This window comes from Homarus americanus, unplaced genomic scaffold (assembly GCF_018991925.1).
Source record: "Homarus americanus isolate GMGI-L3 unplaced genomic scaffold, GMGI_Hamer_2.0 scaffold1024, whole genome shotgun sequence".
Taxonomy (NCBI): domain Eukaryota; kingdom Metazoa; phylum Arthropoda; class Malacostraca; order Decapoda; family Nephropidae; genus Homarus; species Homarus americanus.
This window is the reverse complement of record NW_024715228.1, coordinates 3471817-3499627: the sequence shown is the minus strand read 5'-3', so window position 1 is coordinate 3499627 and position 27811 is coordinate 3471817. Positions and strand designations below refer to the sequence as shown.

The window sequence follows — 27811 nt, the reverse complement described above, 5'->3', positions numbered from 1 at the left end:
CCCTGACCACCACCACCACACCATGAGTGACCAACCTTCACCCCCTGACCACCACCACACCATGGAGTGACCAACCTTCACCACCACACCATGAGTGACCAGCCTTCACCACCACACCATGAGGACCAACCTTCACCCCTGACCATCACCTCACACCATGGAGTGACCAACCTTCACCACCACACCATGAGTGACCAGCCTTCACCCCTGACCACCACCACCACACCATGAGTGACCAGCCTTCACCACCACACCATGAGTGACCAGCCTCACCCCCTGACCACCACCACACCATGAGTGACCAACCTTCACCCCTGACCACCACCACACCATGAGTGACCAGCCTTCACCACCACACCATGAGGACCAACCTTCACCCCTGACCACCACCACACCATGAGTGACCAACCCTTCACCCCTGACCACCACCACACCATGAGTGACCAACCTTCACCACCACACCATGAGTGACCAGCCTTTCACCACCACACCATGAGTGACCAGCCTTCACCCCTGACCACCACCACACCATGAGTGACCAGCCTTCACCCCCTGACCACCACCACACCATGAGTGACCAGCCTTCACCACCACACCATGAGTGACCAACCTTCACCCCCCTGACCACCACCACACCATGAGTGACCAACCTTCACCACCACACCATGAGGACCAGCCTTCACCCCTGACCACCACCACACCATGAGGACCATCCTTCACCACCACACCATGAGTGACCAACCTTCACCCCCTGACCACCACCACACCAAGGAGGACCAACCTTCACCACCACACCATGAGTGACCAGCCTTCACCCCCTGACCACCACCACACCATGAGTGACCAGCCTTCACCACCACACACCATGAGTGACCAGCCTTCACCCCTGACCACCACCACACCATGAGTGACCAGCCTTCACCCCTGACCACCACCACCACACCATGAGTGACCAACTCACCCCCTGACCACCACCACACCATGAGGACCAACCTTCACCCCTGACCAACACCACACCATGAGTGACCAACCTTCACCCCCTGACCACCACACCACACCATGAGGACCAACCTTCACCCCTGATCACCACCACACACCATGAGGACCAACCTTCACCCCTGACCAACACCACACCATGAGTGACCAACCTTCACCGACCACCACCACACCATGAGGACCAACCTCTCACCCCTGACCACCACCACACCATGAGTGACCAACCTTTCATCCCCTGACCACCCACCACACCATGAGGGACCAACCTTCACCCCTGACCACCACCACACCATGAGTGACCAACCTTCACCCCCACCACCACCACACCATGAGGACCAACCTTCACCCCCTGACCACCACCACACCAAGGAGGACCAACCTTCACCCCTGACCACCACCACACCATGAGTGACCAACCTTCACCCCCTGACCACCACCACACCATGAGTGACCAACCTTCACCCCCTGACCACCACCACACCATGAGTGACCAACCTTCACCCCTGACCACCACCACACCATGAGTGACCAACCTTCACCCCTGACCACCACCACACACCATGAGTGACCAACTCACCCCCTGACCACCACCACACACACCATGAGTGACCAACCTTCACCCCTGACCACCACCACACCATGAGTACCAACCTTCACCCCCTGACCACCACCACACCATGAGTGACCAACCTTCACCCCTGACCACCACCACCCATGGTGACCAACCTTCACCCCCTGACCACCACCACACCATGAGTGACCAACCTTCACCCCTGACCACTTCCACACCATGAGGACCAACCTTCACCCCTGACCACCACCACACCATGAGTGACCAACCTTCACCCCTGACCACCACCACACCATGAGTGACCAACCCACCCCCTGACCACCACCACACCATGAGTGACCAACCTTCACCACCACACACCATGAGTGACCAACCTTCACCACCACACCATGAGTGACCAACCTTCACCACCACACCATGAGTGACCAACCTTCACCACCACACCATGAGTGACCAACCTTCACCCCTGACCACCACCACACCATGAGTGACCAACCTTCACCACCACACCATAAGTGACCAACCTTCACCCCTGATCACCACCACACCATGAGGACCAACCTCACCCCTGATCACCACCACACCATGAGTGACCAACCTTCACCCCTGACCACCACCACACCATGAGTGACCAACCTTCACCCCTGACCACCACCACACCATGAGTGACCAACCTTCACCCCTGACCACCACCACACCATGAGTGACCAACCTTCACCCCTGACCACCACACCATGAGTGACCAACCTTCACCCCTGACCACCACCACACCATGAGTGACCAACCTCACCCCTGACCACCACCACACCATGAGTGACCAACCTTCACCCCTGACCACCACCACACCATGAGGACCAGCCTTTATCACCTGACCACCACCACACCATGAGTGACCAACCTTCACCCCTGACCACCACCACACCATGAGTGACCAGCCTTCATCACCTGACCACCACCACACCATGAGTGACCAACCTTCATCCCCTGACCACCACCACACCATGAGTGACCAACCTTCACCTGACCACCAGCACACCATGAGGACCAACCCACCCCTGACCACCACCACCACACCATGAGTGACCAGCCTTCATCACCTGACCACCACCACACCATGGTGACCAACCACCCCCTGACCACCACCACACCATGAGTAACCAACCTTCACTGACCACCACCACACCATGAGTGACCAGCCTTCACCCCCCTGACCACCACCACACCATGAGTGACCAGCCTTCACCCCCCTGACCACCACCACACCATGAGTGACCAACCTTCACCCCCCAGATCACCACCACACCATGAGTAACCAACCTTCACCCCCCCTGACCACCACCACACCATGAGTGACCAGCCTTCTCTCATGGTGTGCTAGTGAAGCCATAAACACACACACTTCACTATACACACATACAGTATTTCTAATATGCGTCGTCAACACAGATAAACACCCACTGGAAGACATACAAGTGTTCATACATACACACATATGATACAATTACTTCGGTACTCAAGTTCACCCACAAAAGTCCTGTCACATCACCTAGCTGCTGTTCCACGAACCGTGAATCGGAAGTAGTCAACGCTGTAGCATTATTCTGTCTATAAATACTTCTTGTTCACGAGTCTGTGTTCGTGATTCAGGAGAGGCGACTAAACTCAAGTTAGTTCGTGCATCTTGAGTTAATTGTGTAAATCCTATAGGTGAATACTTTGAATATGTTCGCGTCTATAAGGAAAATAAGATGCTAATTTTTCAGATATCTTTGTGACCTTTAACTGGATACATTGGTTAAGAATTTATGAATCACATATACATTAACGTGAGTAAATACACCAGTGTATGTTTTAATCCCCAGCACAACATTTTTTTCTAAGCCTCAGGATTAATTTGTATTGTTGAAGTGATCCGTCAGCTTCGGAGTCTAAGAGCAATAATTTATTGTATCCTCTTCGCCACTCATCAGTGTGGTCAAATTTGTTCGCCCCTCAGTGAGGTCACACTCGGTTATGCTTGTAATATTTATCGGAAAAAATTGCACTTTTATATCTGTAGATATATTACTGTATTCCCGACGAGTGATCAAAGGATGAAAGGACCCTAATGGTCTGTGACAACATTATCTTGGGTTTTATTTTATTGTTAATATTTTTTTGCGCGCATCTTGTATTTTGTGTGTTCTGAATACATTCATAAGATGAATTAAAGTACCAAAACTAATGAGGGATAGCAGGTCATCAGTTAGAACAATGTGGCTGGGGGTGGGGGATTCTTGTAGTTATCGGGAGAGAATCTTCATGAGAGCCTTATTAAATTATTATTATTATTATTATTATTATTATTATTATTATTATTATTATTATTATTATCATTTTTATTATTACTAGTAATAGTAGTAGTAGTAGTTACTGTTGTTATAGTAGTAGGTCAAGACAAGTAAATCTATTTGAAAATTGCTAAATAAAAACTAGGCACGTGGTAAAATTATTAATGTTCGATATGATCCACGAATATAACTACCAATGAATTCTGTTTATTATGCAGTATATAAATAGGTATCCACAGCATAATCTAATAAATATATTGATGCCTATAGTTATATTAAAATAATTTGAGTTACTAATTCCAACTAAAATAGTAAAAGTAACTCGAGTACTGTTGGTGGACTGTTTAACATTGTTTAGGGTGAACGGCAGCAACGTGAGTCGTCAGAAAACAAACCAGTGTACTGTCCTTCATATACTGCTACTGTGGTAATATACCTCACAATGTCGACTGAGAAACAAGGAGATACCAAACCCAAGATTGACTTAGGTCTTTTGGAGGAGGACGACGAGTTTGAAGAATTCCCAGCAGAAGGTGAGTTGGAAGCCCTAAGGACGGGGTGTGCCTATTTCGTCACCAACCCGTTTCGTCACCACTGCTTTCACCCGTTTCGTCACCACTGCTTTCACCCGTTTCGTCACCACTGTTTTCACCCGTTTCGTCACCGCGTTGATTCCCATCAATATATATACACGAAAAAACTGTTGCTTGGAGTAGAAAAAAAACGGTAAATTTGCATTGTCACACAGTTCTCTGTTAGAAAGTCAAAAAATGTATTTTTCTAGTGTATTTGTGTGTGCTTAGACCGAATATGACCTTCATTTCTGGGGGAAATTAGCGGTTATATTTTGTTTATTTTTTTTTTCGTTGGATGTTTTCCGAAAAAAAATCATGGCAAAATATACCAAAAAACACTAGAAAAACAAAAATCAAACCTAGCCAAACCTAACCTAACTGACTCGCCATATGATGGAATCACCAATTACCTTATTGGCCTGGTTCTTGTTCGTCGCTGGATTCTGAGATTCTTACACCACGTCACATATGTTGGTCTTTGCAATATTTACATTCTGACTTAAACTTAATACACTTTACTGAGGTTGGAAGAACACCAAGCGATCGAAAAGATGCTATAGTTTCTTCTTTTTCCCAAAAACTTGCAATCGGCTCCATATAATTGAAGTGACATCCATCGCAGACTGCCATGGTCGGAACTGAAGTTACTGAACTTGAATTTCGAAATATGAGACCCAAAATAAAACTCGAATTTGATTGGGCCAAATATACTGCGAATTAAATCCAAAATCATTTTAATTGGTTGCAAAAACAAAAATGCTTTTGATTGGCCGCGTGACGTGTACGGGAACGCATGCACGTGATGATTTATGAAGGAGACGCAGAAGACACAGTGTTGGAGGTGAGACAGACAATAATGGTGGAAGATTAATGGAAGAAAATAGAGAAAATTTTGGATAAGCTATCTCCGTTATTATACATTTTCCCCGGTAATGTAATAGATGAAAATTATCTTATAATTAGACGTCGTATTCGAATATGATAATAGATTAGTGGTAGGAATAAATGGTGTGTAAATGCAATAATACCAAAAAAACATTAAGACAACTTATTAAAGACGAAAATAAAAAAAATAAACATTGTTAATATGCCTGCAATCATCTCACCTAAACAATATGTGAAAGACTAAAATTTAAAAAAAAAATAAAAACAATATTACTCATGCAAGCTTGGAAGAAAACACTGACAATTTTTGAGGAAATTAGAAGTGGTGATATTTCTTCTTCATCTTGATCCCACAGCTTCCAGAGATGAACTTGTTTGTCATGATTTGCTCTTCTTGTGCACGATTTTAGCTTGTGCTCTGCAACTAGTTGTAATTGCAAATCAACCATTGAGGCTTCTCTCTGAAGAAGAGGAACAAGGAGGAATAGACTAAGAGTTCTTTGCTGTTCGGTGGGTTATGCACTGGTGCCAAATCACCTTCATTTGTTCTGTATTTTGTTTATTTACCAATGTATTAAAAGTTTTCTTTATTAAATAAGTAATATTCATGTATAACAATAACACAATATTTCTCGAGTCATCTGTATACATGTGTAATTTCTAATCGTGTAAAATAATAACTTACAATTTGTCACTAATACCAGCAACTGATATTGGCGATGAAATGGGGTTTTGGTGACGAACCGGGTTGGTGACAAAATGGGGTTTATCCCTCAGGACATTCTCAAGGTAAAATTTGCAATAGAAATAAAGGTCAGAATCATTAAAACAAAAACAAAAAACGGAAAAATATTTTCAACCTAACCCAACCAAACGTAACGTTGGTAACTTAAAATCCTAAAATTTGCTGGATGGCCGAAATGATAATAATACCCATTCTCACTCCATTGGTCTGTATTGTGGAAGTGTCTGTAAAAGGTAATTACAGGCAATTTGTAGTTTCGACCAACCACGGTTCTTGAATTGACCAATGAGTTTTCCGATGATTTATACAATTTTAAGACACTTAAAATTGGTGGTGGACTCCCATCATATTAAGCAGAAAGTACTTGGTCTCGGGTACCAATGAAAGCAACTTTGTTGAAACGTCATGGGTGTAATTTACAAATTTTACGGTTTTAGTGGACGTGAGAATACGCTCAGACTGAGCAGGTCGGTTGTAAACAAACAGACGATATGTGGTTACTTGGCAGATTTTTCGGAGGAGTAATTACGGTATATAATTTAGCTTTCAACATAAGTTCATACCTCCAAAATAATGACTATCCAAGAATGTTGAAAGGTAATGTAACCTATATCTAAAGTCCAAATAGCAAAATGTTAACTCCCCTGAAGCATTGGCACCAAGCAATAGAGTGAGACGGTCTTTCATGGGTTTATGCCCAGGTAAAGAGGCTTCATCTCTGGTGATGAATGTTCTTTTGGGCATCTTTTTCCAGAACAGCCCAGTTTCGTCCACATTGAACACTTGCCGTGGAAGATAATTTTCTTCTTCCATCAGTTCTTTAAATTCCACTAAAAACTTTGCTGCCCCTTCCTTATCAGCACTAGCAGCTTCACCATGCCTAACAACACTGAAAATGTCACTTCTTTTCTTAAATTTTTCGAACCAGCTTTGCTGGCCCGAAAATTTCTGTGCCTGAAGAACCAGGTTGATCTGTCTTTAAATGTTCGTAAATCTCCCTGGCTCTTTCACAAATGAATTCAGTAGAAACTGAATCACCTTTCATCTGTGTTTCCCTAATCCAGATGAGAAGTAACCTTTCAGTTTCTGCAATTAGGGATCTACTTTTAAACACTCTGGTAGATTTGTCTCTCACTTTCACTTCTTTAAATTTGTCTTTCTGTGCAAGAATTGTCGACACAGTTGATGTCGACATGCCATATTCTTTGCATAGCACATTTGTTCTAATGCCTTCTTCATGTTTTTTTTTTATAATTTCCTGCTTTGTTTGGATTGAAATCGCTTTTCTTGATCTCTTAGGCCCCATGCTGGATTCAAACAATGTCAATGCGTGATTTTTTTTAAGTTTAAACTAGCTGTAAATAAAGAATATTTTCTTTAAAATAACACTGCACTGCGCTATATATTGTCAATATGTAAAATAAATTTCAAAATGACCAATAATTATTGGTTTCCAAGCGCTTGGAAACACAGAAAAAAAGCGTTTAGTTCAAGAGAGTCTCAAGCAAGATGTTACCTCCACTGAAAACAGAGAGAGACTAACGCTTGTTTGGTGTGTTAAAAGGCTGGATGGCATGCCACAAACTAGTGACTTTACCTTCAATTATGTTCAGTAATTGTTCAAATTACTAAAAAAATTAATATTAAACTTAAAATTATTGAATAGTATAAACTTCTTGATATTTACTAAAATAAGGAATTTAAGCCCTACAACCGATTATGTACTGTATTGGCGGACTAATACTACAGCTGGTTGACCGCCAAGTGCAAGCGAAAACATGTTGAGGTCGGCTCGTAAGAAACTCATTAATCGAGGGATTGCTCGTTAACCGAAGTTAAGAATCTTATGGGAGGTAACTCGTTAACCGGGGCGCTCGTTAACCGAGGGATCACTGTACAGTTACATTGCATATATGATTTATCAGAAATAAGTACAAATCTGATCTACCCATCCTAGTTAAATTTAGCCTTAAAAAATAGGCTGCTGTACAGTACTGTCTTATATGTGTAGTGATAAAATAATTTTTTTATAAATGTTTCTGTTGAACATACAGTACAGTAATTAGTAATTAAAACAAAATTGTTAGACTTAGGCACTGTTAGGTAGAATTCTGGTCCCCGTACACTTTACTAATCTAAAAATGAAAATTTCCAAACCCAGCAACTGCTTGGCCTCAGCCACACATTATTTGGGTTTTATTGTACTAAAACTATTGAACGAATGTACTGTAAGTAAGCATATGAGACCCACTAATCCCCCACAGCTCCATGGGAGTGAAAAATAATACACCGCTTCATTCACGCCCATATCATATTGATTTATAATTTTTAAATACTTTTATTTAACCAAACTTTTCGACAAAATATTCTGGATTATTATAGTAAAGAAATGAAGTTTCTAACTTAATTAAAACTGCATTTACAGACTCCGGTAGTTTAGACTTGGGGAAAACATCTCCAGCACCCAGAAACAATCTGGGGAAGTGGGCTAGTGTACGTCTGTGCAAGATGTCTAGTATAGACACTCGGAAACTTTTCCCAGCATCCGGAAAAGATTCCGGGGATAAGAATTTATTTCCGGGTTTGAGAAAGTCTTCTGGTTAGTCGGAAATCTCTCATCCCCGGAAGTGCTCTGCACCAATTGTTCCGGCTCACGGGGATATTACTAGTTTCATTACATGTGACAATAAACATAACGGCTGGGCTTGCAAGTCAGCGTAGTTCACTTCCCACACATACACACCCATGGTCTTCATTTTTTATAATTTTATAATTTTTTTATTTTCTTTATTTCTAATCCACATTGTTTATATAGAGTGGAATAAGTGTTAAAGAAGTCTGTTTTTATGAGACAATTTGTGAGGTCACCCTGCAGCACTGCATTGTAGGCTTTATTGGGGGATCTTAAGAGTGATTCTCAACTAACTGGAAAGCCATTTTGGATGGAGAAGAACTTCCACTGGGAACCACTATGGAGGGCACTACACCACAGCTCATGCTATCATGGAATCATATTATAATGGTGTTGAATTTTAATGGGCAACTAAAGCAACTGATGATGAGGAGCTGGTGGTAGAGCGGTACCGTTCTTGCCTCGCAAGCAAGATGTCACGGGTTCGATTCCCGGGCCGGCGGAAGTTGTTTGGACACTCTTCCTAGTCCCCTTGGTCCCTGTTCACCTAGCAGCATAGTACAGGGTAGGTACCTGCTGTAAGTCGAAAGTTGCGAAATCGTATTCAGGGACAAGTTGTTGGAACTTTCAATAACTTGCTTAGACATAAACCATTGACTCTTCAGGCTTCTACGCCCTTAAGTTATGAGACATAAGGCAAGCATGAACTTGGCATGCTTCCCTGTTGGCCGCTGTAAACGCTTCTGCGCTTCTCCTTACACAAGGATGTAGGGGGGTGCCCAATAAATGAAAAAAAAAAGAGCAACTGATGGTGATCATAGAGAGCTCCACACTGACATTAGAGATATGTACTGTATTGCATCCTGTTCTTTGGGTGAAATGTCTCTCACCGGTTACTTGCTTGTCTCTTCAACCACAGAACAGGGTTTCATGTCTTTGTTTTATTTAAAATTGTGTTTTCAGTCTGCATTTCATATTTTAGACTGGGGAGCCGCTGAGGAAGATGCTGAAGACGTCAATGTGTGGGAAGATAACTGGGATGATGACAACATTGAGGATGACTTTTCACAACAGCTTAGGTAAGGGCAGTAAAACAGTAATCCTTCTGTGTTGCTAGCAGGAAGAAATTGATGAATGCAATGGTACTGTATAAATATAGAAGCTTGAGAAGATTGCTTAGATGTAGACTGTACTGTAACACCCAAGAGAATTTTGTCTGTGCATGAAGTTCTTCTTTTATATATCTATAGTGATAGATTTTTATGCACAATTAATCCTTTTAAAGTCAGATTTTAGTGTGACATCCAGAATTGTTGGGACCGAGATCATACTGTATCAGGTTTGTGAGTTTTACAGGTTTTTTGGAAAAGGGTTAGTTAGTGACCTCTCTCCTCTTCACACTGTTGTTAAAATTGCTTGACATTTATGTATCAAAGTTTCCATAATACTGAGACTGGCCATCTACAGTACTACAGTCATGCCAGTTGTAGGTATTGAGGGGGCTGTTGTTTCTTTGTACTGTACCCAAGACATTAGCTTTTCACTTAATTTGCTTGGTCCTTTCATGGTGTACAGTGCAGGCATACCCCGATAACCGACACATATAGGGACGGAATAGTCATTGGTTAGTGAATCATCAGTTATCTTAGCAATTAATCCCATATGAATATAACAAATTCAGGGGGTTATGGACTAGTTACCCTACCAAAACTCCCCTCTACCCTCATTGGATCTCTGTCGTGCACATTGTAAAATAATAAAAAATAGCAGACTTATAAAGCAAGTATAATAGCTTTAAATAAGCAATGTAAAGCATAAATTGAGACTGTTATTTTCCTGTGTTGAGGATGGTACAGACAGTCTTGGGTGGCAAAGTTACAAGTCTACCAATATTTGCTGGTCCATCACCACTCTTATTACACCTTATGACATCACATCAAGTAGGAACACAAGAGGAACTATCACTGTGGTGTTAGAGGCATGATTGCAGAACACACGAAGTCGGAAATAACACACACAAAAACAGCCAGAGACACATAGTAAGTGTAAACAAAAGCAGAGAGACAGGAATGAGTTAGAGGCAGTGTGCAGAGCCCTCTCGTGGCAAGAATTCGCACCACGCCACTGCCCGCCAAATACAAAATAGCTCTGCTGCGCCTCTCCCGATTGTCAGATCCCTGGGGTATCAATGAAACTTGCCGGGTATTTCCTGTATATGTAAACGGCAGTTACTGCCGCGTCGGTTATTGGGGTATACCTGTATGCAGGTTTGCAATAAAGGACTGTAGTATTTGGGGATAAAGAAATTATTTGTTACAGGAGCTGTTTACTGGTCGCTTAATTTTTGACAGGTTCATAGGTGTCTCGTGCTGCCTATGCAACATGTCATACTGTAATTGCAGGCTATTATACATACCAGCATCAAGTACAGTACTATAGTTATTAAGTGAGTAATAGAAAACATTATACAGCTCCTCTCCGACTTACGACCTACTCGACTTACAACTACCTGCATCTACGACCTGCCTCAGTCGTACCAAAATTTTGTCAAATTACGTATTTTTGAGTCCCAACGTCAGTACACAGACAAAATTTTCGTTTGTAATTCACTTTAAAATGGCTGGCAAGCTTAAAAGTGAGAGTTTTGTGGTGCTGCGAAGAAAAAGAGACACCCATTTTAGATTTTCTATGTATTTAAGCATTTTCGACTTACGGCCTGTATTTGGGTTCCTAACCCCGTTGTAAGTCGGGGAGGAGCTGTACACCGAGAACAGCATCAAATGAAGAATGACACTTAAGATACAGGGACTATAGGAAATATGTACTACAAGTACACTGTATAGGTTCATTTAACTAAAAGTCGCCATGTTTAGAGTTCTTTTGGGGATTAGAAAATACCTCTTACTGCTACTTTTAATTTGTGTAGTCCTTGTAGTATTGTTTATACTTATCTAAGATAAACAAATAAAATGATTCTAACAGTTCAGTTTTCTGCTCGTGGTGTCCAGTATTGAACAAACAAATGCTGTACGGTAGCTGGCCAATATTTATGGAGGGTCGCAGAGTAGACACACTGCTATACAGTACATGTATTGTATATGTCATAACTGAAGCATGCCTTTGTATTTAGTAAAGAAAATGTTCTGAAAACTGAACTCCTCAACCCAAACTTATTTTTAATGTTTCTGAACTTGAGGTCTATTAATAAACAAATTATTTGACTGGCTGACTGTGATGGAGGGGACAGATTAACACACACCACTGTTGTATAACCAAACATACCTTGAGCTTATAAGGGCTGCATCTGTGCTCTCAACAAGCACAGTTCTGTATATGGTACAGCCTGATGTGCCCCCTCTATTGTACTGCCACTGTTACATGCTGAGTTATTATCAGTTCATATATTCCAAAGTTATACATTATAAAAAAAGTAGCTGCTTATGCATATACTGTATGTAATTGAAAATTTTTGCTAAGCCTTGTCATTAAAGTAACATGACCTGTGAATTGAAAACCTTATTGTAGCTTTTCCATGTATCCTGGGACAGTGTGGTGCCAAATATTTAAATAAAAAAGTACTGTACTGTAATAAGAATGAGTAGATGGCAATTTGTAGCTTTGACAGCTGTTTGAGATGTTAGTTACAGGAGTGGAGTTGGTCTAGTCATCTCACCTCACCTTCAGGGTGTGTTGGAAGACGGTTCTTGGGTCACCTACCCAGCTACCACTCCCTTTCACCTTATTATCAGGCATCAGTGGCGGTAACTCTTGTCTACAGCCCTTCAGCTTGGTGGTTCCTTTGAAATGTTGAGAATTTGACAATTGATTGACTAGAGGCAGGTTGGCAGCTTAGTTTAGAGATAAATTGCCTGCACATGATATAGATCACTAATACTGGTACACTGATGACCTCCCTGGTTTAGACATGTATGGTGAAGGGGGGAGGGGGGGGTCATACAGCACCTGACAAATTTACCTCTCAAAATATTAGCTTGTCCGTGGGGCACATGGACCTGAAAAATCACTCGCCCTGCCCCTAGTCCGAGCTGCTGGCTACTGCTACCTTAATCTGCATAGCCTGGTGTACATGCACAGTAAAGGTGTGGAGGGAGGGTGATCACAGTGTCAGCTAACTGAGCTAAGACACTGGCATATGTATGAACTTTGTGTGTTGACTTATTTTATCCAATGGCTTAAGGCTCCACTTTTTATTCATTTGATGCCAGCCCACAGTGAAATCACAGTGCTGTGGAAGTTTCATTTCCTTGTAACTGTTTTTGGTCCAGTTTTCATAGGATTATATACTGTATTGTATATATTTGTCACACATTAAGGATAGTTTTGGACTAGTATTTTTAGAATGTCTTTAGATACTATGAATTTATGAAATAACCTTTCATTGGATTCATCAGACAAAAACATGAATAATCAGATTCTAGTGAAGCACATAAGAAACCTGATAAGGTAAATAAACAAGATAAGATTTGGTTAATTTGTCAAAAAATAAAAATCTAAAAGCTGCAAAACAATTTCTCAACTACAACAAATGTGCCATCTGGATTTTTTCTGTTGATGATAGACTTTTAGTGGTTAATTCAGTTATCATGTGGGTGTTATGATAATACAGTATACTGTATACCTTAGTGTAAACTTGACAATTTAATGGCTATAAATGTTCTGTACTGAAAACCTTTATTTCTTTTCAGAGCGGAGTTAAACATCCAGCCAATGTAGTAAGGCTCATGCACACAACGTATTCCCATTCGGTAGGATGTGCAGTAATGGAAAGTCAGTTTGAAGTTTTGTACTGCTAATGTGTAATTTTTTTATTTATGCTATACTGTAATTCTCATTTTTCTTGTTCTGTGCCGACTTTACAATTAAAATCCACGGTATAAATGGTATTGTTTGTTTCTCTTTATACAGCTCAGTTATTTACTTACCAGTTTATTTATGGCATTAATGTTATCTTTAAATCTTTTTTGATGTACCGCAAAAATAAAAATAAATAATAATTGTCAGCCGAGGGAATGCAGATCCTGCCTGCAGACTTTTACCATGGAAAGGTAAATACTGTATGAGATTAGCGATGCAGTACTGTAAATTAATGTAATTGCCGGTAAAATCTGTATCATGTTGTCATTTCTTTAATTACTGACAAACCCTTTGACACTTGAGCAATTTTGGTGCAATTTGTGCCAAAAACTTTATCATGCGGACCTTGTCCCATGTTGATCACCATACCAAGTTTGTTGCCTATCTATACTGTAAACTGATGTTCATCTTATTTTAGGGATAGACAGGAGGACTGAAAACAACAACAGGGCCTCGATCATTATTGTCAAACACTAATAATGTATACAAAAACGGAAGTTGAAAATACAAGTAAGAGTAAATCATCCATTGACTTCATCAACATATGCAGTTTAAGGATTTTCTTTATTTTGCCAAGGTGAGAGATTATTCCAGTTAATGAAAGTTTTACTGTTCTGATGTGAGTTTTTTTAAGGGGAATGGGCTGTGGCTGTTACTAGAACCCAAGGTACGACATTTTAACATCATTTCTGATTTTTTTCCTCATTAAAAACATCTAAAATGCTTTGTTTAAAACCATAAATCATTAATTTTTTCTCAAAAAGCTTCATTTAAAGTAAATGTCAACACTCAACATCTTAAGGCATCTGCAACTCACCTTAACTTAATCTGGATTCCTGCCATCTAAATAATGTATTCTGATAATTTCTTATTTTAACTTTATTCACATTATAAAAGGCGGGCCTTTTCGACATATATTAAAACAATAACAAACAGAAGCACTGAATACAAATGAACGTTGGTGTCAATGGGAATATATTCCAGGGGTCAGTCAGACAGATAAAAGAGTAGTCTTATGTTCGTGATAATACTAAAAACTGCTGTAGAGCCCCTCAGGTATCATAATAGGACATACTTAGCTTTAGTTAATGGTCAGGCTAAGCATGAGAGAATGAAGCAGGTACTTTCCACTCTCTTTGAGTATCAGCTGGGAATCAAATCAAATAATGACAGATAAATATTGAAATACAAGATGGTAGTGTGTGTGTGTAGTAATGCTGGTGCAAGGGGCTGACTTATTAGTCCTCTGTCTCCAGAGGGCAACCTTTGCTTCTAATCTCCTTCTGGGGGCTGATGGGTGATCATAAGATCAGCTCCCAGCAACCAAATGCATGCTCAGTGCCATACCCAAGCCCCTGAAGACTAGTGCAGTAATGGAAGCCACCTGGAGAAGTATTTCAAATTAAAAATAAAATAAAAATTATGGTATCACAGCCTGAATAAAGTAGGCAATAAAACATATTTGTACATGGTCAGCAGTAACTAAGATTATATCCATGTTTTTGGGCAGAATGGTGCAAGGTGCTGATTGCTAAGGCATATGTAAGGCATGCGGGTAATGGCATACAGCAAATTAATTCCAGGACATTCCATTACTGAAGAAAAATAACCTAAGAATTTTAAATTGACAATCACAAGGATAGTTCATAGACTTCATCTTTAGAATATTGTACTCTTCCTCTCAGTGTACACCGTATATAATCTTGTATGAATCCATCTCGGACATACAGTAGTTCATCCCCTGATTTTTGGGTAAAAAACCCAAGTTTTTCATATACCCCCTGTATAATATGACCCTAGCTATTGAGAAATACTGTACTAGGTATAGTAAGTCCTCGCTTAACGTTGCCTCCAATAACATTGTTTCGTTATAACGTCGCTACTCTTTAGATACCCATGATTCGAACAACGTCCTGCCGATTTGGTATAATGTCATCACGGACTATTTTGTACGGCTCATCACCCTCTCTCATGTTGGCGCGCTACGCTCTTGAGGAGCGACGCAGCGTCCCCAGTCTTTGTTAGGCTTCCGCAGCGTATGTGTGTTTTTTTGCTCTAAATACTGTACTTCCAAGCGCCCATCAAGTGCTAATGCTGTGAAGGAGCAACGTGGGGTTGTGCTAGGTCTAACCCCCACAACAGTTGTACTATCCAGACCAGCAGACAAGATTAAGGCTAGTGCTGGAAGTGGGTACTTCTTTGAGTATAATATATACTATTTTCTATAAAAATTCCACTGAATTTATGTATATGTAATGTATTTTGTGGGGCAAAGGGAAGCTTGGGAACGTAATTCCCCTATTTTATCTGTTTATGGGGAAATTGATTCTGTTAACGTCGCGGTTTTCAGGAACGGAACCACGACGTTAAGCGAGGACTTACTGTACTGTATACTGTAATCCAGAAGCACGGAAATCGAGTGGATACAGTGCTCGCCTCCTATTCCGGGGGGTTGGTGGTTTGATTCCTGGGTGCTCCTAGTTCACCGAGCTGTAAATGGGTACCTAAGTTTACAATTTGGGAAAGTGAATGTGGTCAAGAGCAGTACTGGCCATGCTGCCTCCTTGTGTACTGAAGGCTTAGTATAGTGTGCTGTATCCACACTGTCCCTAAAGGCAATCATGCCTGGCACCCACTCTCACTTTTTCAGGTATAATCCTTGAAATTTTGTAGCAAGATACCAGATTCACACCAACGTGTCTTGACCATAATCACCACCACAACAGTTGACGCTATGAACAGTGTTGCCAACTCTGAAACTGAATTTCCACCAGTTACCAACTCCTATTTATAAATTTCACTAGATGTAGTACAGTGGGGTATGCTATAACGAATGGATTCTATTACGAATATTCCTATAACGAACGGTTTTACCTATAAAATTGAGAATGCTATAACGAACGAAACTCCTACAACAATTTTTTTTTTCTTTTTTTTTTTACTAATTTATTGTTTTTTTATTACAAGTATTAATTATATTCTTTATTTCAGGGGTTTAGATGCATATTTATGCACTTTTTTACAATTTTTTTCAATTTTATATTATATTTTTCAGTGTTAAGTGGTTGTATTTGGGGGCCTGGAACGGATTAATCCTATAACGAACGAATGCTATAACGAACAAGGTTCTAGAACCAATTAGATTCGTTATAGCATACCCCACTGTAGTAATAAAAATAATTTAATTTTAAAGCCTTTACTAAAGTTTAATCTCCTTAGAAATTAACATTAATTTGGGGTATTCTAAAGGAATATACTGTACCATCCTTATTATACTGCACACTTCCTACGGCACTGAGTACAGGTACTGTTACTAGGGAAGGCAGAAAGGCAGTGTCCCAGCTGGGGCCTGTGTTTCTATGGTGAGAGTCCCTGAGACTTCCACAGTATGTAAACAAACTTGTATCATTTTATACTTTTTTATGCCTTCATCATTGTTATTTATATTCTTTCATTATTTCTGTTTATATGCCTACAATTTTGAGGTTTGATGTTACAGTGTACAGTACTGTACAGATAAAGCTACTGTACTCTGAGTAAATAACTAATTGAAGAAAATAATGTACAGGTTGACAACCCTTTATCCGAAAAGCTCTGAAAGCCGAAAGTTTTTTTGTGGAGCATAACTTTTTATTTATATATTTGTTTTATTTATTATTTTTTTATAATTATTATTATATACAGGTATTAGCCCACCCGGGCACAGGTCACTGACCCACATCTGGGCCTGGGGGGCGAAAATGTAATAGTAATAATAATTATAATAATAATAATTATTCATAGTAAATAAAAATTTTAATAAAAAATACACAAAAAATAAAATAATAATGATAACAATAATAATAATAATAATAAAATTAATAATAACAATAATACTGTAATAATAAAATAATAATAATAAAGAAATACAAAAATAAAAAAAGATCAAAAGTGAGAAACACGACCTAGACCTATGAATTATTATTATTATAATTATTATTATATTTTAGCCCCCCAGGCCCCGATGTGGGTCAGTGACCTGTGCCCGGGTGGTCTGATCCCTGTAAAAAAAATATATATATATATATATATACTGAAAACCACATAGAAAACATGAAGTTCCCAAGTGCTTTCATGTAATTCATATCTTCAGGGGTGAGTACAGACAAAGGAGTAATTACTGACAAGGCTAATGTATACAGTACAGTAAAGGAGAGTGAGATCAAGTCCCTAGGGACAGCTGGTTGTCCACTCATATTCAGGTCATAAGGCAGTGACCCAACCCTTTTACCTGGTTACAAGTCTTATTAATCACAAAATTCTCCAATTTGTACATGCCATTACTCAAATTCATGTTGTGAGATTTGGTATGTTTAATGAGACTAGATTCTATAATGTTCCTACTGACAACTGAATTACAAGGTAAGATTGAGGAGGCATTACCCTGGTCAATGCAATGCTTATTATCTCCCATACTAATAAACAGAGCATTGGAATCTTGGCATGTCATAACACTATAGTTTTACTGTTTAAGTCTAATTACAAGATCTTTGCCCGTCTGAGCTAAGTAGAGCATAATACATTCCTTGCAAGGAAGCTTGCAAATGTAGCCACCTTCATTGCGGGAGAAATTCTTAATTAACATTTGTTTTACAGTGAATGAATTACTAAACGTTACATTTATGTTCCAGGTTTTCAATTGTCGAGGAATTTGAGAGAAATGTTTGTTAAAAGGTAATACAGTACTAAGAGATTCTTACTGTCATGGGGAGGTTTAGGATCAGTTCTATAAAAAGATTTCTTAGCGATGTTAAGGCATTTGTCTATAAAAGTTCAAGGGTATTTTAAGCTAAATCCAATATTATACATACAGTATATTTATATTCCTCATCAATGAATTCCGGAGTACATATTTGTAGAGCACATAAAACGTTGATGAGAATATTGGCTGTTTGACTCTATTATGGTGGGCAGAATAATAATGAATATATAAACACACATTAGTAGGTTTCCTATAAATACTGAACTTAAAGATGTTACCTACTCTGTGGATCAGACAGTCTAGGACTGGTAATTTGCAGTCACTTTCTAATACCACAGTGAATTTGATCGAGACGGCTTAGTTGTTAAGTAGTGGTAGAAAGGCTTTTAAGTTTCCTATGTGGTTATCAGCATGTACATGGATCATGTGCACCAACAGTGATTTATTTGCATAGCCAGGAAGATGTGGCTACAGTGATGACTGCCGAGTCTAACTTGGCAACAATGCCACCAGCAATGTAAACATGCAAACAAATGGAAAATTAAATGTAAACCTTCATTTGTATCAGGCTTTTTAAAGCAGCATATATAGTGAATAAGGTTCTGCTCTTAATTTAGTAACATAAAGAAAGACTCTAAGGGTAGGGTAGGCAAGCCTACTGAGAGTATGTACTGGGTAACTATCATTCACCGTATTTGACCTGCAGTAATGCATGAATTTTAACCCTTAAAGAATACTATGGGTACCCTATATGGTTTGCCCCCCTAGTGTTTGCATAAAAACATTTATCATAAAAACTCAAACTGTACTTGAGTATACATACAGTCTCCTCTATTACAGACAAAAATAATACAACATTTTTGGTCATTTGCAGGAAGCCAGTCACATATAAAATCAACTGACCAAAGGGTAATACTACTTGCAGACTCAGTGTTTTTCATAATGGAGATATTGTACAGTGTTGTCTGTGATTCAATAAAAGTAGACAGCAAACACTGAAGCAGAGCAGAAGAAATTTTCCTGAAAAAAAAATTAAAACATCAGCACACTAAATTTACTAGAAGTAAAAGTGATTCTGATGAATTTGTTAATAACTCACTCATCACTAACACCCACACTATTGTAAACTGGGGCTAATTCAAACAGTAGGATAAGTTTGCAGAGAATCTGATAAAACACTGATGTGATCAAAACATTCCGTATATGAGACGTGTACAACTTGAGTGGACAAAACGTCACTTTTGGTCAAAATCGAGATTTATTCAAAGGGGGCAGGGAAACCACCTATGTATCCAACTGAAGTGGCAATATGTTCAATTTTGCTATTAAGTAAAACTACCTTTGCATCACTATGTGCGGGGCTGGCGGTGAGAGTGGTGGGCGGCAGATCAGACTGAGGAAAGTGTCAGAGGTTTCCATTTTTTGTGGCACTCTGTCCACTCTGGTCATACACACCTCATTTGTAAAACTTATATATTTAATGGTTAGGATCCATCTTACCCCTACATGAGGTCAGGTTCATCACTAGTAGTCTCAAAATTAAAAATCTCAGGCACCACAACCAAACTCAGAGGAAGTGACATACATTACAGGGCATCCTTGCATAAACTCATTTCAGTTGGAGTTGTTTCGTTACAGTGTTGCTGATGAATAATGTACCGGATCCATTTAAAGTCGCACTATATTCCATTGTAATGTAGCTGACTGTCATCTGCTAGAGCGCAACTACTTTGTGAGGAAGATTGAGGAGGACGCTAAACATTCCTGCCTCAATCTATGTGGTCACCGCTGTTGTTAACATTGTGCCCAGCAGCATTTGTGCACTGCAATTTTTGGATATATTCCCTTCATTATTTCTCCACACACACAGTACTGTACTATGAACTACAGGTTGACAATCCCTTATCCGAAATCCTTGGGACCAGAGGCATTTCGGATTTCGGAATTTTTCAGTTTTGTTAGGTTTTTTTTTTTTTTTATTATTAGCCCATCCAGGCACAAGTCACTGACCCACATTGGGGCCTGGGGGGCGAAAATATAATAATAATAATAATACAGGTAATAATAATAATTCATAGGTCTAGGTCGTGTTACTCACTTTTTATCATTTTTCATTCTTGTATTTCTTTATTATTATTATTATTATTACAGTATTATTATTTTATTAATACAGTATTATTGTTATCATTATTATTTTATTTTGGTGTATTTTTTAATTACAATTTTTATTTACTATGAATAATTACAGGTATTATTATTATAATTATTGTTATTATTATAATTAGTATTACTATTACATTTTCGCCCTCCAGGCCCCGAAGTGGGTCAGTGATCTATGCCTGGGTGAGCTAATCCCTGGAAAAAAAAAAATTGCTCCACAAAAAGCTTTCGGTTTTCAGAGCTTTTCGGTTTTTGGGATTTCAGATAAAGGGTTGTCAACCTGTATCTTAGGATGAATGTAAACTGCCCAGGAAGTGATAGTGATGCGGTTACAAGATGGGGGAAATCCATCAGTTCAGGTACCTGTACTAAGTTATATGACAAACTGTACTGTACACTCCCCAGTCTACTGCACCTTAACCAAATTCACAACCATCATTTCTAAGTCCAGCACAGTCACCCTCCATTTACATTTGTATTTTGTGCAGTTTCACTTATACACGGTCGAATAATTGTGACTTTTGTCTTTTGTACACTGTCTGGAATCATTTTTATACAGTTCAGCAGTGTACAAAAGAATTTATACCAAGTAAAAGAAAAATAGTAAATTAACTGCCTGTGTAGAAGCCAAAGATACCATGTAAGGTGAGGATTTACTGTTTATCCTTCTTATCAATTTCCTGTAACAATTGCACATGTGAATATACTTACAGCTAAAAAGACATCGGCAGCATAGTTGTCAGTGTCGGCATCCCACAAACACCGTGCACCAACCTTTACCCCCTCACCTCGCTGTTCACCAATTACGACATTCACGACAAACTTGTAGCGGGGTAGGCCAAGATCTGAAAATTGTAATCACTATTGAACTTTAAAAATATCTAAAGTTGTCAATAACATAAGCTGTATTAATATAAGGTGGGATGTTACAACAGAAAAACCTGATGCCAAATTCCATGAAGTACAGTACTAAGATATCGTTGGCAGTGACTAATCTACCAATGATAAGAACAGAAAGTTGAAAAGAATAGTTTTGTCAAACCTGGGGATATAGTTGACAGGACAGAGAAATTATTTAACTAGAGCCACTCTCAGGTTGTGGCAGGGACTTCGGGTAAGTAATCAACAATGGTAAGGGTCCTCCAGGAGAGTGTGGAGATTAAGGTCAATGATGTTATAAAGGAGGAATTACAGGACCATCTCAAATACAGTACAAAAAAAAACATATATTTATCTGAAAGTCAGTCAGACGTGGTTCAAAGTCATTATGTTACAATGGTACAGTATATAAATGATATATCAAATGAAACAGCAAATTTTACCATATATTATATAGGTTAAAAATTAATTTCCTTTAATTTGTAGTAATAAAAACAAAAAGTTCTCCCTATTATGTAAAAAAAATTAAGTTGCAGTTTAAAGCTTAATCTGATGATCACCCCTAAAAAAAAGCATGAAAAAAATGTAGCTTCCTGACCCTAACCAAAACAGCAAAGATTTTGTGGTGAATCTTTCACTCTCACTCTGAAATACTGTAAACACAGGAACTATAACATAATCCTTTATATAATGGGGTAAATAGGTAGGTGTTTATATTCAAATTTAGTTTCCTGACTGTAAATTTGTTAACAAGAACTCGTCTTATTTTTTCTTATACATAATTAACTTAAATTTCTGTAAATTCCATGTACAGGTATACTGTACATAATCTTCACACAACACTACGATTTACTTTAGTTTAAAATTACAGTGCTGTAAATTATACTAAAAAACCAAGTCATTTAAATTATTTCCACCTTAAATTTCAACTAAGGGAAAGCAGTATACAGTACACCTATACATATGGAATTTTGTTGTCAATGCTACACAGGACAGCTCCTCCACGACCTACTCGACTTATGACCACCCATACTTACGACCTGCCTCAGTTGTACCAAAATTTTGTCAAATTACTGTACGTATTTTTGAGTCCCAACGTCAGTACACACACAAAATTTTCGTTTGTAATTCACTTTAAAATGGCTGGCAAGCTTATAAGTGAGAGTTTTGTGGTGCTGAGAAGAAAAAGAGACCCATTTTAGATTTTCTATGTATTATTTAAGCATTTTCGACTTACGACCTGGATTTGGGTCTCTAACCCCATCGTAAGTCGGGGAGGAGCTGTATTCTCATGTCAGTAAGATTAATTTTACCAACCTAGAATTTTATCTCTGAGGTTTTCAGTCAATGATTTGCTCATTACCTCTGCAGCTTCCGCATTGTATACAAACCCTGTGAGCTTTTCCACCAAAGTGTTGTGAATTGCATCCCGAACCACACTGCTGCGAAACCTGAAAGCAGAGTTCTCATTAATCATGAATAAATGAAGATTTATTCTAACTGCCCGTTTGATGGTAGAAACTTGGTGACTCAAGAATAATATCCATGGATCCTGGATCGTAAGTTTGGTTTAACCTGTTAGATCTTGATCAGCCGACTCGTAACTTGACCTTCACCTGGGTCAGTACATCACCTAGTTGTTCAGTTCCAGTTAACCTCCATATAACCCAGTATCAGATCAATCTTTAAATTACTGGTACGTACTAAGCAATTCATAATTTCCAAAGCCAGTTAGAAAATGGGAAATGGCTGTGTACAATAAGTGTTATAACTGCTAACATGACATGTACCAGCTGTGCAGTGTTATGCTGGACTGTAAGGTAAGCTTTATCAACGCAATGATCAGCACCTCTTTGAAAACAGGAGTCCAAAAACCCCTTAGATAGGACACTGATTCACTGATGTAGAAAATGTCTGCTTCTCACTCATGCAAGCTCGTTGAGACATGCAAAACTGATAAATATTGAATTTATAGTGAAATTCCGTGTTTTACCCCACAGGAAGAATACTTCAACCAAAAGAAACTTCAGTATGGTAATCAATCTTTGAAAGGTAAATATTCATTACCAACATCAAAAATACAGTACATACTGTACCAATCCTTTGGCAATTCTACCAAAGTACTGTACAAATTCCATATCGAAGACACGAGTAAACAATAAAATAAATAAAGCAGAAAATCCAAACATGGAGCTTACAAACTTTGGGACAGGACATAATTATTTCCCTTACCACTTACTGCCACAAACTCAACAAAGGTACTGTACTGTACTGTACTGTACCTGTATAATTATTGGCAGAACTGTACTGTAAAAGAAAAGGGGACCATACCCAGTTATACCTTTTTAGAAGAAATCGAACTATATTTCAACCTCTTTACTACCTGCAGCATTTGTGGCAGAAGTGGCACAGGTATACTGTACCTGGTTCTATTTCAGTCTGCTTATGCCATAAAAAATGGTCACTGCTATTTTAATGTACGAGGTGAAATCAAAATGTATCAGCAATGTTTTATCCTAATTCACACTTATATTTTACAAGATTGGGAAAGGTTTCATTTTTAATAGGTAATGACTGCTGTTCAAAACACTTGGTCCATCAGTGCACAAGGTCTTGTATTCCATCAGATAATAATAATTTATGGCTGGCCACAAAGCCATGCACATACTACCTTTCAAAACTTCTTTCAGAGGTTGACACAGTAATTGATGTTGCATGCTTTGCTGTTTCAGTTTGCTTTTAAGCTTGAAATGGTAGTTTTCTTCAAGGTATCACGCAATTTGATTGATCGTTACTCTCCTGCCATTGAAAACCATCAGGACACATCCTATGTTAGTGTCTAAAATTACAAGAATACTCACCTTTCAGCAAAGTCAAAGCAGGAGTGCGTAAGGTGTGACTGGAGTCTGAAGTTGTTGTTCCCCATGGAGTGTGTTATAGCTCGTCAACAAATAAATGAAGCAGTATTTGTTATTATTGGCACCAGACTTGCTGATAATACAGAATTGCTTGATCTAATAAATTATAAAAGGTGTACAAATTATTGGTTTGAAGATTTAGGAAACAAATGTAGGAATCACACATTTGTACAGCAACATGTACTGTCCAGGGATCACTTACTGGTTGATCAGGCATCCTCACTAAATACAATTATTGTATAAAGTTTGGGCCTGTGTACTATCAGACATGCACACTGCTGAGTTCCATTTACACTCTTGCAGCATCACTGATTTTCAGAGCCAAACATCCCAGAATGCTGGAAAACTGGATCAAGAAATACAAGAGACAGTAAGAGTAGTGGGCAAGGAAATTACAGTGGATTATAACAGGTGTAAAGGATGTGTATTATGGGCAGGTATAAGTGTGGTGGTGTAACTGAAGCTTAAGTAAGCTGCTCAATGGGAGAATGGAAGATTATAGGGAAGTTATCCCTTTTGCTCACAAATATGCTTGTGTTAGTTTCCTCCTGTAGAGCAAAACACCTTGACCTTTAAAAAAATAATATAGCAGCCTATGAGCAATGACCAATAGTTTCTGCTGATTCAAAAAATGAGGCATGACCAACTTACTTATCCTTGAGGTCGGGCCGAATTTGAAAGGTGGCATTCTGGTCGGCCACTGATGGACTTGCCATTATGAGAATTAGCTAACAAACTTCTTGTCTTTTAGGATCTACAACGGTTACTACGGTAACTCTCTTCTCTTCTCATCTAGCACATGACTGTACTCCGGTGTCTTGGGCTGCCTTATGTGCTTGTGATTCTAAAAATATTTATTCTTCTGTAGATTCTATTTTTTTTTTCTATATTTCTATTATTTATTGATTACTCCTTCCTCTTCTTTTCTTTTGGACTGTGAGGTCTATTTGCTGCTATTCATATCTGTAACATGGATATATTTCACTAATTATTATAGTATACAGTAATATAGTATACAGGGAATAAAAGTAACAATATAATTCAATCAGTCAAGGTGCCATCCTCTTACTCCAGCTGTCTTTGTTACTCCTCCCTGATTTTGCATCTTCCTACCATCCAAGTTTATGAATTCCTCTGACCTTCCAATCCTCAATTTCATCCATTAATACTTCTATCACTGTCCCTTATCTGCTCATAATTGTATTTTTTACCATATCAAGTAAGTACTGTAGTTACCTACTTTATATGGTCAAAAATACAGTATGTACAGTACAATATTTCTTATTCTATAAATTTCTAGTTTTTATTTATTGAACTAAAATGTCCCTGTCTAACATACAGTATGGTCTGCATTTACGCGGTCAATTGAACCCGTGGAGGTCCACGTAAAAAGAGGAAAGCGTAAACAAAATTACAGAACATATGGGATTAATTGAAATAGAGACTGGGCCGACTCCTAAACTCCACTTTTTCCCATACAATACGTATGTTGTAGTAAAAATAACATCTTAATTTTATGATGGTATGCACACACAATTAATATTTAAGAGAAATATCAATAATAATAGGTTTTTTAACACTTACGTTAGAAGAAAAGATGGCTGGTTCTGAGGCAGAGGGCAGATTATTGGCCCTCACCTGTATCACTTGTATCAATTGTATCACTATCCACCACAGAGGCTTGCAGAGCCTCTTTGTCAAACCCCTCAAAGTCCATATTCTCACTATCACTATCACTGACTTGGGCCAGCTGTGGTAGGTGGCGGGTGAAGAACTCGGTAATGTTTTGATGACTGGGCGACCTTGTGCGCACCCTGCCCGCGCCGCTTCCCGAGTAAATGATGAAATTTACCGCGTAAATCCAGACTATACTGTATACTATCTTAAAGAATATTTTATGAAATTTTTACATCACTTATTCTTGTTTTAATTTCTCTTTCACATCACAGCTTATGTTTTGTCCCAAATACTGCACACAAAATTATCTCATTGTTTGAGTTCCATGTTGCCTACCATAATTTCTCATTCTGGATATATTTCTAATGTGATATAAACTATTACAGTTCTGTACTGTATTAACTCTAAAGCATGTACACTTCTGTACTCCTTGCCTTTTTCCACTACAGTAAGCTAATAACAAATTTTTGTAATGACTTAACTATTTGCAAAAAAAAACTCATCTTCTCCATATTTATTCAACCAGAAACAAACGTCGCAGACTCGGGGAACGTGCCACCATCGAATGCTGAATGTAAATAACGGTTAAAGTTACATTATGCAAATCATACTTCTCGTGTACTTTTTTTTTTATTTCCTGAGATAAGAAAACTTTTATCTTCTATGGAGAAATTTCCTCAAGTTGGTGCTTTGTCACGACCATCAAGTATTACACATCTTACTATGAAGAAGCCAGTAAGCTGCCCCGGAGGTGTGACACAGCCTAACACATGTCGGTATTATTTTAATTTCGGACATAGCTCCCCCGAAAGTTATAAACTACTGGATCATTTAGATCTTGCTATTCTGGGCATTTTGAAACCCATTTATACTTGGTGGAAATGGATAATCGCGACAATTTAATTTAATTGATTTTAAGTAGTTTTCAGTCTTCTTCTGTGAGGAGATGTTATCTGCGCATCACGCATGTGCAATGTTGACTGATGTCATCCAGTCGTGACTAATGAGGTATCAATATCATCACACAAATGTTTTTTGACCAATCACATTTGATTTTCTCAAAGGAAGCAGCCTGGGTATGATTTTAATTTCATTGACCAGTTTCATAATGGCCGTGGTGGAGGTTGGTTGCCGTTGTGCTCCAACGATTATTTTAAGTTTATTGCCGAGTTTTACGAGAAAGACGATTACTCTATCCAATTCTTACGTATCCTGGCCCTTCCACTTCTAACTAAAGTATTGTACTTTCGGACATGGTGCACCCCAATGTTTTAAACTACTGAAACATTTAGGTTAGTTTAAGCTAAGCCTACCGAGGGTCTGCCCCCGGCTAGGGGTCAGGTTATGCCTATCGGGGGTCTGGGGGCGGAGCCCCTGGCTAGGAGTTAGATTAAGTTTTATTAGGTCAGATGACTCGTTTTCATTTTCAATTCCCCACCCAAAAACCCTGATTTCCAAGGCTCTCCCCCATTATTGTTGGGGGGCGGGGGGGGGGGCAAAAACTAGCAATTTCCGCCCCAAATGAAGGTCAGATTCGTTTAAAACACACCAAAATACACTGGATAAACAAATTGGTCAGCCCCTACTTTTTACTTTTTTTGACCACTAAATTACGAAATATACCAACCGACACCTGAGGCGACACAAGTTTACCACTTTACTCCTTGAAATGTTGTTTGTTGACTACCACCAATAATTGAGGTACAAGACGATGACAATAGAGATCAGAAACTGTTTAGTGCCACAGAAGGAGAACCTGATCCTCCTTCAGGTCGGATCTGTCGCCATGGTAACGAGCATATAGTATACAATGGATGTTTTATTATA

The 27811-nt window shown here is 39.1% G+C and overlaps 1 protein-coding gene across 6 annotated transcripts; it reads right to left on the bottom strand.

Annotated features, from left to right (window-relative positions):
• Positions 1-14472: 14472 nt before the first annotated feature.
• Positions 14473-27752, bottom strand: LOC121856103 (dynein light chain Tctex-type protein 2B-like). 6 transcript variants are annotated; one of them, XM_042351434.1, is made up of 5 exons: positions 27638-27752; positions 24959-25270; positions 22707-22840; positions 21222-21355; positions 14473-14993 (listed from the first exon to the last, which is right to left on the bottom strand). In XM_042351434.1, exons 2-5 carry the CDS (start codon positions 25021-25023, stop codon positions 14919-14921), a joined length of 408 nt encoding a protein of 135 aa, XP_042207368.1. In that variant the 5' UTR covers positions 25024-25270; positions 27638-27752; the 3' UTR covers positions 14473-14918. The 6 variants fall into 6 exon arrangements, with proteins under 6 accessions (XP_042207368.1, XP_042207363.1, XP_042207377.1 ...); XM_042351429.1 differs by having other exon boundaries at positions 27612-27741; XM_042351443.1 differs by having other exon boundaries at positions 27618-27702.
• Positions 27753-27811: the final 59 nt, after the last annotated feature.